This window comes from Octopus bimaculoides, chromosome 16, assembly GCF_046866305.1.
Source record: "Octopus bimaculoides isolate indiv1 chromosome 16, ASM4686630v1, whole genome shotgun sequence".
NCBI lineage: Eukaryota > Metazoa > Mollusca > Cephalopoda > Octopoda > Octopodidae > Octopus > Octopus bimaculoides.
Window position 1 is genome coordinate 44,291,398 of NC_142943.1, and position 15,865 is coordinate 44,307,262.

Genomic DNA, 15,865 nt, shown 5'->3' on the forward strand with positions numbered 1-15,865 from the left:
AACTAATGAACAAATGAATACAGAAATGTTGTAAATAAGCAGAACTACTTGTTCATTATTTTATAGTGATTGTGGTTGAGTCATTTGTACCTTTAACATAATCTTCATGCAAACTTGGGGTAAAACAGTGTGTAGACGACCGTGCAACCAGGAGATGGTGACGAAGGATGGTTGGCACAAATATAAGAAAAAACAAAAGATGGAATGAGGTAAGTGCCAACAAGGAAAGAGAGAGACTTGACCAGTAAAATGTATAAAAGTAAGGTTTATTGGTTGTCAACTAGAATGTCTGTGTAAGTGTGAATGCGACATAATAAAGCACAATATAAGTCAGGCTGTCACGTAAACAAAGAGTGTGTGTATACAAATATGTGTATGTGAATACAAGAGATACAGCACATAGAAAACAGTCCAGACTATGGGTTTCCCATCTTAGGAGCTGTCCATTCAATTTCATTTGCAAAGCTTAGAGAGACCTGAGGGTACAGTAGAAGACACTTGTGAAAAATGTTACACAGTAGGATTGAACTCAGCAATTCATGATTGTCAATCAAACCTTTTAAACCATTCAACCATAAGAGCACACCACGTGCACAGACAAACATACACAATACATACGTGATCTATTGTATGAAACAAAAGTCAAGTCTAAGACATTATAACATATGAGAGGTATCACTAATAGTTAAGTTGTGATAATGAAGAGACAAGAGCAATACTGACCGGTACAACTTTGGGGTTCTTACTTATCAGATCTGCTGTGGTCACATGCCTTGTCTGGTCATCAAGACATTTAACATCCAGAGTAAACTCTACAGCACATTCACTACAGAAGTCCTCACATGCACAATCCTGAGAAGAAAAATATAAGCCAAATCAGATCAGCAGTGATGTCATGGAAAATTAACAGGAGAGAGGGAGAAGGGAGAGTTGGAGAGAGAAGGGGAAGCAAGAGGGAAGAGAGAATAAGAAGGAGTGGGAGAAACAGAGAAAGAAGTGAATGGGGGATGGAAAGAATGTAAGGGGGAGTGGGGGAGGAGGTGAGAGAGATAAGGAGAAAGATACAAAAGATAAGAAGGGGAGAGAGAGAGAGTTTATGTCAAAGTGGAAAGAGTGAGGGTGGGTTAAGACTGTTTTATAACAAACTAATTTGGTTCTTTGTCATTTGGTAACAATAATAATGATGACAAAAGGTCATTTTAACCCCATGACAGGTACTTGTTTTATACCCCTTAAACAAATAAGTTTTTACAAATAAGCAACAATGAACTCAGAATATACAGTGTCATAATAATGATCTCTAATGTTGGCACATTGGCTACAAATTGTAGAGACACCATGGTTTGAACTACAGGACCATCAACAACTTGGAGTGAAGACTGAACCAACTCGTTTATTCTCATATTAAAAACTGACTAACAACAGCCTATGTCTATCCCCCAGTTTAAGTTAAGTATAGAGAAATGATATCCTAAAACTGAGGTGCCACATAAAAAGCAGTGGAGCTGGTGCCACATAAAAAGCAGTGGAGCTGGTGCCACATAAAAAACACTCAGTACACTCTGTAAAGTGGTTGGCATCAGGAAGGGTATCCAGCTGTAAAAACCAAGTCAAAACAGACAAATGGAATCTGACAATTATAACAAATTATTTATAACCTGCCAAACTGTATTGGAACTGCTTGGCCAACCATTTTGTAGCATTGTATAAATTTGTTATATTTTTCAAATTTGTTTTACTTTTTCTATAAGAAACTCTATACTTTACTTGGAAGACAGAAGTAAAGAGGCATTCTCTGGTGAGAGTTTAATGCAAGACACATCCAGTCAGCTCTGCCCTAAAATCACACTATCTAAATTCTCAAACTGAATACAAGTTTATTAAATATATTTATTAAAATATTTATGACTGTATACAAAAAAATAGGAGTATAGTTTGTTAAATAATAAACCGGCCATATCTGGCCCAAATATTCTACCTGTTTTATTTCCAAACCAGCCAGAACCAGCCCCTCACACCTACCCTACAATGTCATTCTAAAAACAAGCAATTACATTATCGAAATCTCAAAGCTATGAGATAATGCATGATTAATTCAAAACACTGTGAATAAATAAGCATTACATTAGACATGGTAAACTGAATGCTAAAGGGTTAATTCTAGATTTTACTAGTTTTAGTCAGAGACTGTGGCCTGGTAGTTAGAGTGTTGCACTCATGTCTGTAAGATTGTGGTTTCAATTTCTGGATCAGGCAGTGCATTGTTTTTGAATAAAACACTTTATTTTACATTGCTTCAGTCCACTCAACTGTAAATGAGTCACCCTGTAACAGACTGGCATCCTGTTCAGGGGCAATATTGTGATCTCAACCACCTGTACACAATGGAAATTGGACAAACAGATATATGGACCGAGGACTTGAGACAATACTGTCCAGAAGTTGATGATGATGATGAGTTGGTGATGCTGAGGTACCATCATTATGAAACTAATACAAAAATGGTTCTATTAATACATATTTTATTAACCCAGAGGGATGGAGAGTAAAGTGAATTCTGTCAGGATTTGAACTCAGAACATAAAAGTGGTGACATAACAACAGCAATACAAGAAAGAGAAGAATAAGAAAGAAAAATTTCAGGTAATGCTGCTACTCACTCTAGAATAAACCATTTTGTCCACCACTTCGTCACTGGTGAGAGGAATGAGACCAATACGATGGGATATAAACTCATCAAATAATACCGAGGAATTGGCTTCCATCTGGACCCAGTCAATGGCTAACAAAATATAAACGACAGCAGCAGCAAATTAAAAGGGAATTAATACATGTATAAAAATTAGTTCTGAGGTTGACACGTGACAACATCTAAAGAGAAAAGACAGACAGGAAGTTGATTAACATTACAGGTACTATATATATATATATATACAGTAATCCCTTGATCATCGTGGGTGCTATGTTCCCAAACCCCCTACAATAGGTGAAAATCCGCAAAGTAGAAACAGTATATTTTTATTTTTTATAATTTGTATATATTTATTTTATTTTAAATGCAAAAGCAACACCACACATTCGCCTCCTGAGTTTCGCTTTCCATACAGTATGTATGATTCTTTGTTTACTCATCTATGGCACAGTACGTATTTTCTTTTAATATATTTTAATTAATGTGTTATACAGTTTAGTACTCTACTGCACATTTATATATTAATTTTTAGGCATGAAAATGCTTATTTTACCACAGAAATAATTAAAATCCCCCAAAATATAAATACCTATTGGCCACAGAAACCCTCAATTAACTGAGGGTACGATAGGTGAACTGTGATATGGCAACTGATTACTGTATGTATGTATATATGTATACACACACACACACACACACACACACACACACACATATATATATACGAAGACTTTTTGTCAGCTGTATGAATTATGAGTACTCAGTTTGGTGTACCATTAAAACACTGATTTGAACTGCAACTGAAAAGTGTGGTGTTGAGATTGCCTACTGAAGGCAGCTAGAAGTGGTTTCTCCTTGAGCAGGTGGATATAGTTTAAAATAAAAAGATAAAAGAGCAAAACAATTGGCATTACTCGATAAAAAATTTAATTTAAATAGAGAACATATATATATATACAATATTGATTTCAAATTTTGACACAAGGCCAGCAATTTCAGAGAGGGAGTATGTCAATTGCATAAACCCCAGTGCTCAACTGGTACTTATATTATTGACCCCGAAAGGATGAAAGGTATAATCGACTTTGGCGGAATTTGAATTCAGAACATAAAGATAGATGAAATCTTGCTTAGCATTTCGCCCAGCGTGCCAACAAGTCTGCCAGTTCACTACTATATATATATATATATATATATATATATATATATGCATATGCATATACATATATATATATATATATATATATATATATATATGCATATACATATACATATATATATATATATATATATATATATATATATGCATATACATATATATAAATATATATATGCATATACATATATATATAGATATATATATGCATATACATATATATATAGATATATATATGCATATACATATATATATATATATATATATGCATATACATATATATATATATATATATATGCATATACATATATATATATATATATATATATATATATGCATATACATATATATATATATATATATATATATATATGTATGCGCATATACATATATACTTTATTTAAAAGCAGCAGAAATATAACAAAAAAACCGTTACTCTGAGTTTCACGTTTCCGTTCATCGGACAGTTTTGTTTGTCCGATGAACGGAAACGTGAAACTCAGAGTAACGTATTTTTTGTTATATTTCTGCTGCTTTTAAATAAAGCATATTACTCTACCTCTGGTATTTGAGTACTCTTTTTTCCAACTTGTTGCACATTTCATGTGCTTACTCCGGTATATATATATATATATATATATATATATATATATCAGGTCATCCCATAAGTTCTGTCCGAATTTTGAATAAAGAAAACATGTGATCAAATGTTATATTTAATTGCAATTTAATCATCAATGTACTTTCCTTGATTATCTATGACTTCCTTCCATTTATTTACAAGCTTTTTAATCCCATCAATGTAAAACTCTTTTGGGTTCAAAGCGAAGAACTCTGAAATATCAGTTTCGACCTCCTTCTGGCTTGCGAAAGTTATGTCCCCCAAATGATTCTGTAAACTACGAAACAAATGGGAGTCTGAAGGAGCAAGGTTGGGAGAATAAGGTGGATGAGGAATTTTTCCCCAACCAAGCTCTCCAATCTTTTGTGATGTGATCTTTGCAGTGTGGGGTCGTGCATTGTCCTGATGAAACATCACTCCTTTTCAATTCACTAAAGCAGGTCTTTTTTCTTCAAAGTTTGGTTCAAACGTTCTAATTGCTGACGGTAGACTTGAGCATTGATTGTTGCATTAGGTGGTAACAATTCAAAGTGAATTACTCCTCTGCAATCCCACCAGATAGAGAGAAGAACCTTTTCCCCATGAAGTTCCCTTCTCGGCTGTGGTTGAACTTTTTCCCTTTTACCAAGTCACTATTTACAGCGTTTAACATTTCGATAGAAAATCCATTTTTCGTCACCAGTCACAAGTCTATCCAAAAAGGGTGAAATGAGTAGAGCATGTCATTTCCAAATTTCTGACAGTGTGGATGGCGTCATGATGCTGTTTTTCTCACAGACTGTGCCCAACTGATCCTACTATACTGTGTAGTTGACAAAACCAAAAACAAACAATGTGTGAAATTAAAAATATAAAATGGCAACAATTTACCCCTCACACCCTGTGTGTATGTGTATGTGTGTGTGTGTGTGTGCGTGTGCGTGTGTGTAATATTAAAATGAGAAGGAACATGGTCAGTGCTCACCCCACCCAAACATTTGAATTTAGATTAATGAAGGGACATAACTACATACTACATGCGATTTGGTTTACATGTCATGCATCACCCTTACTATGATGATAATTCTTTCTTATTTTGGCATTAGGTCAATAATTTAGGGAGAGGGGATTAATTATTGACTCAAGAATTAACAGATACTTTATTTTATCAACCCTGAAAGGCAAAGTTGACCTTGATGGGATTTGAACTCAGAATGTAAAGAGCTGGAAGAAATGTTGCTAAACTTACAGAATTGTTACCTTGAGGTTATTATTCAGGCTCTTTGTGTTCTGAGTTCAAATCCTAGTGAGGTCAACTTTGCATTTCATCTGCCTGGGGTTAATAAAATACCTGTCAAGTACTAGGGATCAATTCTTTCCTCTCCCTCATTCTCTCAGAATCAGTTGTACTGCATTGGGAATATGTTCCAGGAAACCACTCCTAGTTTCCCTTTCCTACAAGAAATGATGATAGTTCTGCTGTTCTTCCAGTTTGGTTTGCAACTCCCACCTCTCTTTTTCTGTATGTACACAAACACACAGACATTTCTCAAAACTATCGTCAAAGACAAGTCAAAAATTTGAATCTCTATTCTGTCCACATCTTTCCCTCTGCCTTTCATCATCATCATCATCATCGTTTAACGTCCGCTTTCCATGCTAGCATGGGTTGGACGATTTGACTGAGGACTGGTGAAACCGGATGGCAACACCAGGCTCCAGTCTGATTTGGCAGAGTTTCTACAGCTGGATGCCCTTCCTAACGCCAACCACTCAGAGAGTGTAGTGGGTGCTTTTACGTGTCACCCGCACGAAAACGGCCATGCTCGAAATGGTGTCTTTTATGTGCCACCCGCACAAGCCAGTCCAGGGGCACTGGCAACGATCTCGCACGAAACTCCTACAGGAGCCAGTCAGGCGGTACTGGCAACGGCCACGCTCAAAATGGTGCATCTCATGTGCCACCCGCACAAGAACCAGTCCAGGGGCACTGGCAACGATCTTACTTGGCTTGCCGGGTCTTCTCACGCACAGCACATTTCCAAAGGTCTCGGTCCGTAGTCATCGCCTCGGTGAGGCCCAATGTACGAAGGTCTTGCCTCACCACCTCAGCCCAGGTCTTCCTGGGCCTACCTCTTCCACGGGTTCCCTCAACTGTTAGGGTGTGGCACTTTTTCACGCAGCTATCCTGCTCCATTCTCACCACATGTCCATACCAGCGCAATCGTCTCTCTTGCACGCCACAACTGATGCTTCTAATGTTCAGCTTTTCTCTCAAGATACTTACACTCTGACGGGTATTCACATTGACATTACACATCCAACGGAGCATACTGGCTTCATTCCTTGCGAGCTTACGTATGTCCTCAGCAGTTACAGCCCATGTTTCACTGCCATGTAGCATGGTTGTTCGGACGCATGCGTCATACAGTCTGCCTTTTACTCTGAGTGAGAGTCCCTTTGTCGCCAGCAGGGGTAAGAGCTCTCTAAACTTTGCCCAGGCTATTCTTATTCTAGCAGCTACACTTTCAGCGCACCCACCCCCACTACTAACTTGGTCGCCCAGATAGCGGAAGCTATCGATTAGCTCTAGTTTTTCTCCCTGGAATGAGATAGAAGTTGTTTCCTGTTTGTTTGCAGTCTTTATTGCACCTGAACATCTGCCACAAACAAAAACTAACTTGCTAGTTAACCTGCCTTTGATGTTGCTGCACCTCTTATGTGTCCATAGCTTGCACCGGGTACATCTTATAGAGTTACTACCTACTCCTTTTCTACATACTGAGCAGGGCCATCTACCTGAAGGGGTTTGTGTTTTATCTACCTTCCTACTTATTAGGATTTTGGTTTTAGCTAGGTTGACTCTAAGCATATTGACATGTATAGAAATGTACACACAGATAAAAATATATGAATGACAACAGTATTATCTGCTTGTCCATGTGTGTGTACACACACATGCACAGAAACATATTTCTTAATAGACATTAAGCTACCACTTCAAAAAATAATAAATTCCTTCTTTTAAAAGAAATACGTTTATTATTAACTGAAAAGAAAATGATAAACCTCCATTCTTTAAATTTCTCTTAATAAAATTTACTACTGAATATTTATTTTTTTTCTGTTGAATTTTAATAAGTTACTTTCTTCACAATAAGAAATGCTAAATATCTATTTATCATTCACTCTGTTTTTTATCTGTCTCACCCAACACACAACTAACTTTCACTTCAGTTTTCTCCATTCATTTATTTTAGAAAATAGTTGGAAGATTATTTTTTAGCAGCTATTTTGAAATTTATTATTAAAATGTTTGTCGTGAAAGAAGACAGTGTAAATCCACAATGTCAAGCAAGCATTGCAGATGCAGCCTTGTTTTTTTTTTTACATCAATCTCTTATCTAATACACATCCTCATGAGAGGGAGAAGATGCATTTATATGTATCAATACATAACAGGAATCAATGTTGTAACAGCAGGGAACTAAAGCAAAAACAGGTGGTGGTTGTAGTTGCCTAGCCCCAAGTTGATGCTGAATGATCAAAAGCATGTCAGCCATGACCATCCTGTCTTATTCAGACACAGTGTACCTCAGAGTATATTATGAAATATATCCTCCCATCTTTTAAGATGGTGGACTGTGTTTTTAAAGAGATTTGATTGCTATTTCTTGATGGTCAAGCTACCATACAGAGCAGTGGTTCTCGACTGGGGTCCATATAAAATTTTGTTGTTAAAATTTATCTGCAGTAAATTGGTTATACTTCTACAATATGTAAAATATTTTAATTTTTTTTATACAATTCCTAATAATATATAACTATTAAAAATACAATAGGATTTTTTAAGACACTGAATAGCTGGGGGGGGGGGGGTCAAGCAGAATATAATAGGAATCAGAGGGGTTCATAAGTAAAAAATGGTTGAGATACACTGATGTCGAGTATGCTGTAGTAGCTCAACTGAAAATAAGTGTTAGGAAGAAATGAGAAAAAGAATGTGATAACTCACCCATGGTAGGTACTTCTGCTATACATACTCGTCTAAGAGCATTGGCGGAGCTGAATATAGGAGAAGAGGAGAAAAATTAGTTGAAGTGTGGAAAGTAGATGTTAAAACATTGATAATGATGAGATCAAAAATTCTGATGATGGCAGTGGTGTTGATGATGATATTAGTGATTATGATGTTGATAATAACTCTAATTATGATGATATCAGTGACTATCATAATAATCATCGTTTTAACATCAACTTTTCCATGCTTGCATGAGTCAGACAGAATTTACTGAAGTAGATTTTTCTAGTTTGGAGTTCTTCCTGTATCAACCTTTACTGGTTCCTAAGCAAGGTAATATTTGTTCAGACTAGACATGATTTTTGCAGGATATTGAAAATGAATAACACAGCTTGTATGACAGTGACAATCATTTATAACTATCACATGATGTCAGAACATGGAGACACAAACACACACAGAAAAATATAGTGTTGAGAAATATTTGTGTGTCTGTGTGGTTAGAAGTTTGTTCTCAACTACACAGTTCCAGGCTCAATCTTTGGCACAGGTCTTCTATTATTTGGTAGACAGAAACTGAAAGAAGTCTGTCGCGCACGCGCGTGTGTGTGTGTGTTCCTTGCCTTGACATTGCTTGATAGTTTGCAAGCAGGCATCACTGTGATGCAAGCTTTGTCCATTTCCAATATTCTGTGAAAGCATGTCAAGTCATGGGGAAATGTCACCTAGTTTGGAAACAGGTGAGGGTTGGTGACAAGAAGAGCATCCAGTTGTAGAAAATCCACCTCAACAAATACTGTCCAACCTATGCAAGCATGAAAAAGTGGACATTAAACGCTGCTGCTGCTGATATGCATACACACATAATGGGCTTCTTTTAGGTTCCATCTACCAAATGCACTGACAAGGCTTTATTAAGCTTGGGCTTGTAGTAGAAGACTCTTGCCAAAGGTGCTATGCAGTGGGACTGAACCCAAAATTATGTGGTTTGGAAATAAACCTATCGACCACACACCCCTACCTACACCTGGTGTATGTATACACACACACACATCATAAAATGCACTGATCGACTTGGGTCTCTACAATATAGTCATATCCCAAAATAGAAGTAATAAATAGCAACAGTTCACTTAAAACATTTTTAGATTAATTACATAATTACATGGTACTTAAAATGTTGATGATTAATTAGATGGTTCTTAAAATATGGCAAATTAATTACACAGCCATAAGATGTGGAAGATTTGCATTGTTGTTGCAGTTGGATAAGGAGGCAGAGTAACTGCATGCAAGCCAGGGTTTTATTGGTGACTCAGTCATTCTACTTGATGTTTAGGATCCCTCTCAGGCCAGAGAAGGAAGGCACTGAGCTGAGAACACAAGCTCTGTAGACTGCAACCTTGGTGTGTGCTGTTAGCTTACTATTCTCCCAGGCTCTCATCAACCTAACAAGTGTTGTGGCTGCTCTTCCAATATTTCTATTGATCTCAGACTCCAGATGTAAGTTGTCCAGGATGTTGGAACCAATGCATGTAAGCTTCTGGACTGCTCACAATTGTTAATGGCAATGGCAGTGGGGTGCTCAAGACCATGGCCCAGCACTTTTGCCTTCTTTAGAGAGATGGTCAAGTTAGTCTTGACAGGCACTTGTAAAACTGTCCATGAGGCATTGCAGTTGCTCCTCTGAGTGTTACCATGTCCACATCATCTGAAAACAACAGGTTTCTGATGAGTACTTTGGATTTTGCCAGCAGTTAAGACACACTCAGATTGAGGCTAGGGGTGAGCACACACTCTGTTTCACACCACTGCAAATGCTGAAGCATTCTGAGAAAGAACCATCAAACTAAAAGACACCTTTCATGTCTGTAAGGAATGACCGAATGATACTGAGTAACCTTGGAGGGTACCTAATCTTGGCAATATCTGCTCATAAGGTCGAAGGCTTTCATGAAGTTGATGAAAGTGATGTGAAGTGGTTGTCTTTGATTTCTGCATTTGTTTTGTAATTGTCGAAGATCATGTCAATTTTGGAGCATTCTGGTTTGAAACTACATTGAGACTTTGAATAAACCCTTTCAGTGATTTTCTTCAGTTTGTTTAGGACCACAGGAATTAAACCCTTCTCTTAGCAAGGAGATTCTTCTATAGTTGTTGTGATCACTTTTACCCCCTTTCTTCTCGTACATGGTAACAATACTAGTCTCTCATGTCCAGTGGCACCGCACTTTTCAGCACTGGCACAGGTACAGCAGTTTGTGCAGATGGCACTCAATGCTAGCTGAGCACTTGATGGTCCCCATTGGAATGCCATTCAATCCTAATGCTTTGCCGGTGGAAAATCAATCAATGGCTTTACTCAGTTCTTCAAGTACTTGTACCACGTGTGTAGCCCACCTTCATAATCAACCATATATATATGTGTGTGTGTGTGTGTGTGTGTATACACATAAGGTTGATCAGTAAAAGGTACTGTGTTGTGACAGTAGATGGTAACAAGGAGATACAGTAAGAGTTGGTGGTGAAGTAAGATCTGAAGATGCTGGGCTTCATAGGCAAGATAATGCTGGACCATGAATGATTGGAATGTGCCATATCACATATGGGACAATGTGATATGTCACATATGGAACAATAAACAATCATGATGATGTATGTTTTCATCAAGTTCGTTTAAGCCTGTGTTGTAAGCTTTAAAAAAATGACTCGATTATATGTTTGACCTAGTAATTTTGTTTGATTCTATTAAATCGCTCTTCTTTCTCTTTGTAGACAATGTAGACATATTGAAAATTTGTAGTGGTAAATTCTTTATACGACAAACTTTCTGGAACAAACTTAGGACAGAGTTGCTTCATAAGAAAAGAAAAAGGTATAGAAACGGGGACCAGAATCGTTATTTTCATGATAAGTAACACAAGAATACTATTTTAAAAAAGGGGGTAGAGAAAACTGGTATCCTCGCTTTTATTTTATTCTTTCGCATACAGTATGGGACTTCGAGGGACAGATATTCCAAAAACTCTGCAAAATTTAGTCGGTATTTTTCCTCAACTATTTCCAAGGAGTTCAGAGAAGAGTCTTGGGTGATATGTTGCTATTACAGAATTAAAGAATCTTGCTCCTCGACTGAGAATTAGGAAGAAACAAAGTTGTGTTGTGTGAGCAAGTAATAATAATAATAATAATAATAATAATAATAATAATAATCCTTTCGAGTATAGGCACAAAGCTTAAAATTAGGGGGGAGGGGGTTCGTCTATTACACAGACTCCAGTGCCCAACTAGTACTTATTTCATCAACTCTTGTGTTCAACTGGTACTTATTTTATCGACCCTGAAAGGATTAAAGGCAAAGCCACCCTCGGCGGCATTTGAACTCAGAGCGTAAAGGCAGACGGGTTAACGTTTCTGCCAGCTTACCGCCTTAATAATAACGATAATGGTCGCAAATTTTGGCACAAGGCCAGCAATTTCGGAGGATGGGGCAAGTCAATTACATCGACCCCAGTAATCAACTGGCACTTAATAATAATAATCTTTTTTTGGTTAACCTTTTTTCTTTTATTTTCTATAAGTAAAAGGCCTGAAATTTTGGGGGGATGGGGTAGTTAATTATATTGATTCCAGTGCTCCAACCTCGTTGGCATTTGAACTCAGAACGAAAAGACAAACCAAATGCCGCGTAGCATTTTGTCCGACGTGCTAACGATTCTACTAGCTTACCGCTTTAGGATAATAATAGTAATAATAATAATAATCCTTTTGGCGTCCTTTCTACTATAGGCACAAGGCCTGAAATTTGGTGGTGGGGAGGGGACTAGTCGATTACATCAACTCCAGCACACAACTGGCACTTAATTTATCGACCCGCAAAGGATGAAAAGGGTATTTATTTACCTGAGGTCTGTGTCCTCCAAAACGAATTTGATATTCTCATCAGTAAGCTGTGAGATGCTTACAACAGGTCGATTGGCGTAAGGCATGAATAGCGAGTGTTAAACACATGGAATAGAGAGAGAAAGATAATTGCGAAGAAATTTCTTGAAGACGAACAGAACTATATTGTGGAAGTGTGTTCTCAAGCTGATAGTTAACAACAGAGATAAAAGTATGGAAACCAATATATCACATTGGTCACCAACTGGATTATAGTCTCTCTCTCTCTCTCTCTCTCTCTCTCTCTCTCTCTATATATATATATATATATATGGAAAAAAGACAAAGTAGAAAATGCCAAAATACTTTTATAAAGAACATTACAGAAGCGGTTTCGATCCTTGAGATCTTTTCAACAGTAAATATGAATAATAGATTTTTGAAAAATTATTGAAAAATTAAATTTTGGTAAATTTAAAAGAAAAGTCTTTTTAAAGACATATTTGTATAGTATTCAAGTAACAGTGGCATTTTTCTTGTTTCTGCCTGTCTCTGTTTTACTTGTTAACTCTTGAGTGAGTGGGAAAAACTAAAGAGAAAGGCATTTAACACATTTAGTAGGAGTTATCTCTATTACTATTTGAAGCAGTTTGATTTGGACTATGCCCGAGGACCCGGAGCTCTGAGGGGCCCCGCACTCTATATGTTAACTCTATTGATATCAATGCTAAGGGCCCCTTAGCATTGATATCAATAGAGTTAACATATAGAGTGCGGGGCCCCTCAGAGCTCCGGGTCCTCGGGCAGTGTCCAATTGACCGACGGCTCAGTTCGCCCCTAGTCTACATCAAGAAAAACATTATGGACGATACAGGACAAAATATTGTGTGTGTGTGTGCGTGCGTGCGTATGTTACTGTGAGGATTTTGCGTGTAAATAGGTGTAACAAAAAAAAAAGTAAAAAGCTGATAACATTTTAACAACGAGTATTCCTCAATAAAGAGGAGACGTTCAAGAGCTGCTCAGGGACAAACAAAAAAAGACATAAAACCATGGGTACCCTGATTTCCTTATCTCCGATTTACAGGCGTATGCTCAGGGCAAGCCTGTGCACTCGCACCATTCTCGCCACTTTCATCCACCTTTCAACAAAACGGCTGGAAGGCAACGCTTCACTCTCCACCCACTTCAAGTGAAAAATGAAAGTGTTTGTTGTCAGCCCTTTCAGTCTCGTCCACTATACAACCTCTTTCGCCGTGGCCACTAGGCATGTAAAAACTGCTTGCCCTTCCCGGTTAAAAGAAGGCGTCGGGGTGATCTTCACGATAGATTCCGTTAATAGTCGGATCCGCCCACACGTGACAACAGATGTTCGACATAAACCCATATGTCAGCAATGCACGGACACTGAACGAATGCGTACAAGACGGTTTCGTCGCTCTGCTCTCATCTTGGACATGTTCGGCTGACGGCACTTCCATGCCTGTAGGAAGTGCTGGATTTGTAGTGTCAGCACATTATCAGTCACATACTCAGTCCACCACGCAGCGAAGGTTGACAATAGATAGATCGCCTGGCCATCGAACGCGTTCCTTTCACAAGAAGGACCACCGCCAGGTACAGGTACACTAGCGTAGCTAGGGGTGGGATGGGGCAGTCCGTTCCGGGCAGCACTTTTGGGTCTACTGTAGGTAATGTGTTTTTCGTGGGGTCCGGGGTGAGGGCGGAAGAGGCGCCCCGGGCAGCACACACTAGCTACGTGTTCAGGTGGTTGACCCTATCAAGACCTTTGGATTGATCCAAATTGATCAGGGCCCCACTCATGCCAAGTTCTTTATCCACTGTCTCTATGATGTACCGTATTAGGTGGAGGTTGTCGTAGATGGATCTTTTTAGGATGGCTCGTAGCTAACACCTTGGTCAAAATGTTAAATTCTGCATTTAGCAGAGTTATGGGCTAAGGTTATCGATACAATACCCCTTGTTTGGGTCTCTTCTCTACAACGCCACTGCTAACAAAACTGAGAATTCTCCCCGACATAGCATGTCCCAGTGACAACAGGATCAATGTAAAAGAAGAAGAAAAAAACTATGACGATTTAAAGTGGGAAATACGAAGGTTGTGGTCAATGAAGAGAGTAGACATGCGTCACTACAATACCAATAGTAATTGGTACACTTGGAAGTATCAGCACTCAGCTACCAACATAGCTGAAAAAGATCGGTGCAAGTGTGAGGGTAGAACACCTACAAAAATCAGCATTGTTTGGAACTGCAAGAATTCTTGGCAGGGATCTTGAAGCATGACCAGTAAACAAGTGTCACCTTAGTCTGCTGGCTGTGGACAGCTGACACTTTCCATCATACTCAGCGAAATAAGCTGTGAGTTTTTTAATAAATTTATTTTTTCATTAGCCACAAGGGCTCACATACAAAAACATTAAATGACATACACCATAAAAGGCAAAAACAGGACGATACAAAGGGTTTTACAGCGTGTAAATAATATAAATAACAATTAAAAATTTAAACAAATTAAACTTCCAATAGGGGAGGTGCTTTAAGGTCCTCGTGGAAAAACCCACAAAAGCCACGGATGCCTGAACCACAGGGCAAGAGCCCTTCTCCTTTGATTCCCTTTTTACAGGTGCATGCTCAGAATTAGTCCTTTCACACTGGCCATTCTTCCAACATTCACCCACCTTTCAACAAACTTGCTAGAAAGCAACACTTCCCTCACTTTCCTTTTCAAGTGAAGCTTGAAAAAGTTGATGAGGGTTTGGCTAAAGAGAAAAGTGTCTGACGTTAGCCCTTTCAAACAAGTCCACCATACTACTTGTTTTGCTACAGTCACCAGACAAATAAAAAATTGTCTGCCCCGCCCGGCCAAAGGAGGGCGGCGGGGCAATCTTCACTATGGATTCAGCTGATAGTCGGATACGTCCTACATGCGACAGCTGGTGTTCGACATAAACCCACAGGTTAGCAATGCTTGGGCCCTGGGCGAGGGCGTGCAGAACGGTTTCGTCGTTCTGCGCGCATCTTGGGCAGGCTCGGCTGACGGCACTCCTATGCCCGTAAAGTTTATCCCCAACGGGCAGCACCCCTCGGTAGCACTGCCAGGCAAGGGATTTCTGGAAGTTGATCCTCGTCGACGCCCAGAGTTTCCCCGAGAACGTCGTCGCACTTTCTCTCCTCTAACCCGCTATTTAATAATAATAATCCTTTCTACTACAGGCACAAGGCCCGAAATTTGGGGAAGAGGAGGATAGTCGATTACATCGATCCCAGTACTCAACTGGTAATTTATCGACCCCGAAAAGGTGAAAACTCAGAATGTAGCGACGGGCGAAATACCCCTAAGCACTTCGTCCAGCGTGCCACCGATTCTACCAGTTCGTCAATAATAATAATAATAATAATAATAGTAATAGTAATAGTAGTAGTAGTAGTAGTAGTAGTGAATAGGAAAAAGAAGTAAAATGGAGAAATTGATATATAGACATCCGTTTG

General features: G+C 38.5%; 1 protein-coding gene across 1 annotated transcript in view; it reads right to left on the reverse strand.

Moving 5' to 3' along the window:
* LOC106879631 (DNA-directed RNA polymerase II subunit RPB3) overlaps window positions 1-12,587 on the reverse strand; it is a 21,344-nt gene extending 8,757 nt beyond the window's left edge. The window contains exons 1-4 of the mRNA XM_014929292.3: window positions 12,374-12,587; window positions 8,465-8,514; window positions 2,661-2,782; window positions 724-852 (exon numbers count right to left, since the gene is read on the reverse strand). Of these exons, the coding sequence (XP_014784778.1) occupies window positions 724-852; window positions 2,661-2,782; window positions 8,465-8,514; window positions 12,374-12,459 (387 nt within the window). The 5' untranslated portion in view covers window positions 12,460-12,587. The remainder of the gene's footprint in view (window positions 1-723; window positions 853-2,660; window positions 2,783-8,464; window positions 8,515-12,373) is intronic.
* Between the last annotated feature and the right edge of the window lie 3,278 nt (window positions 12,588-15,865).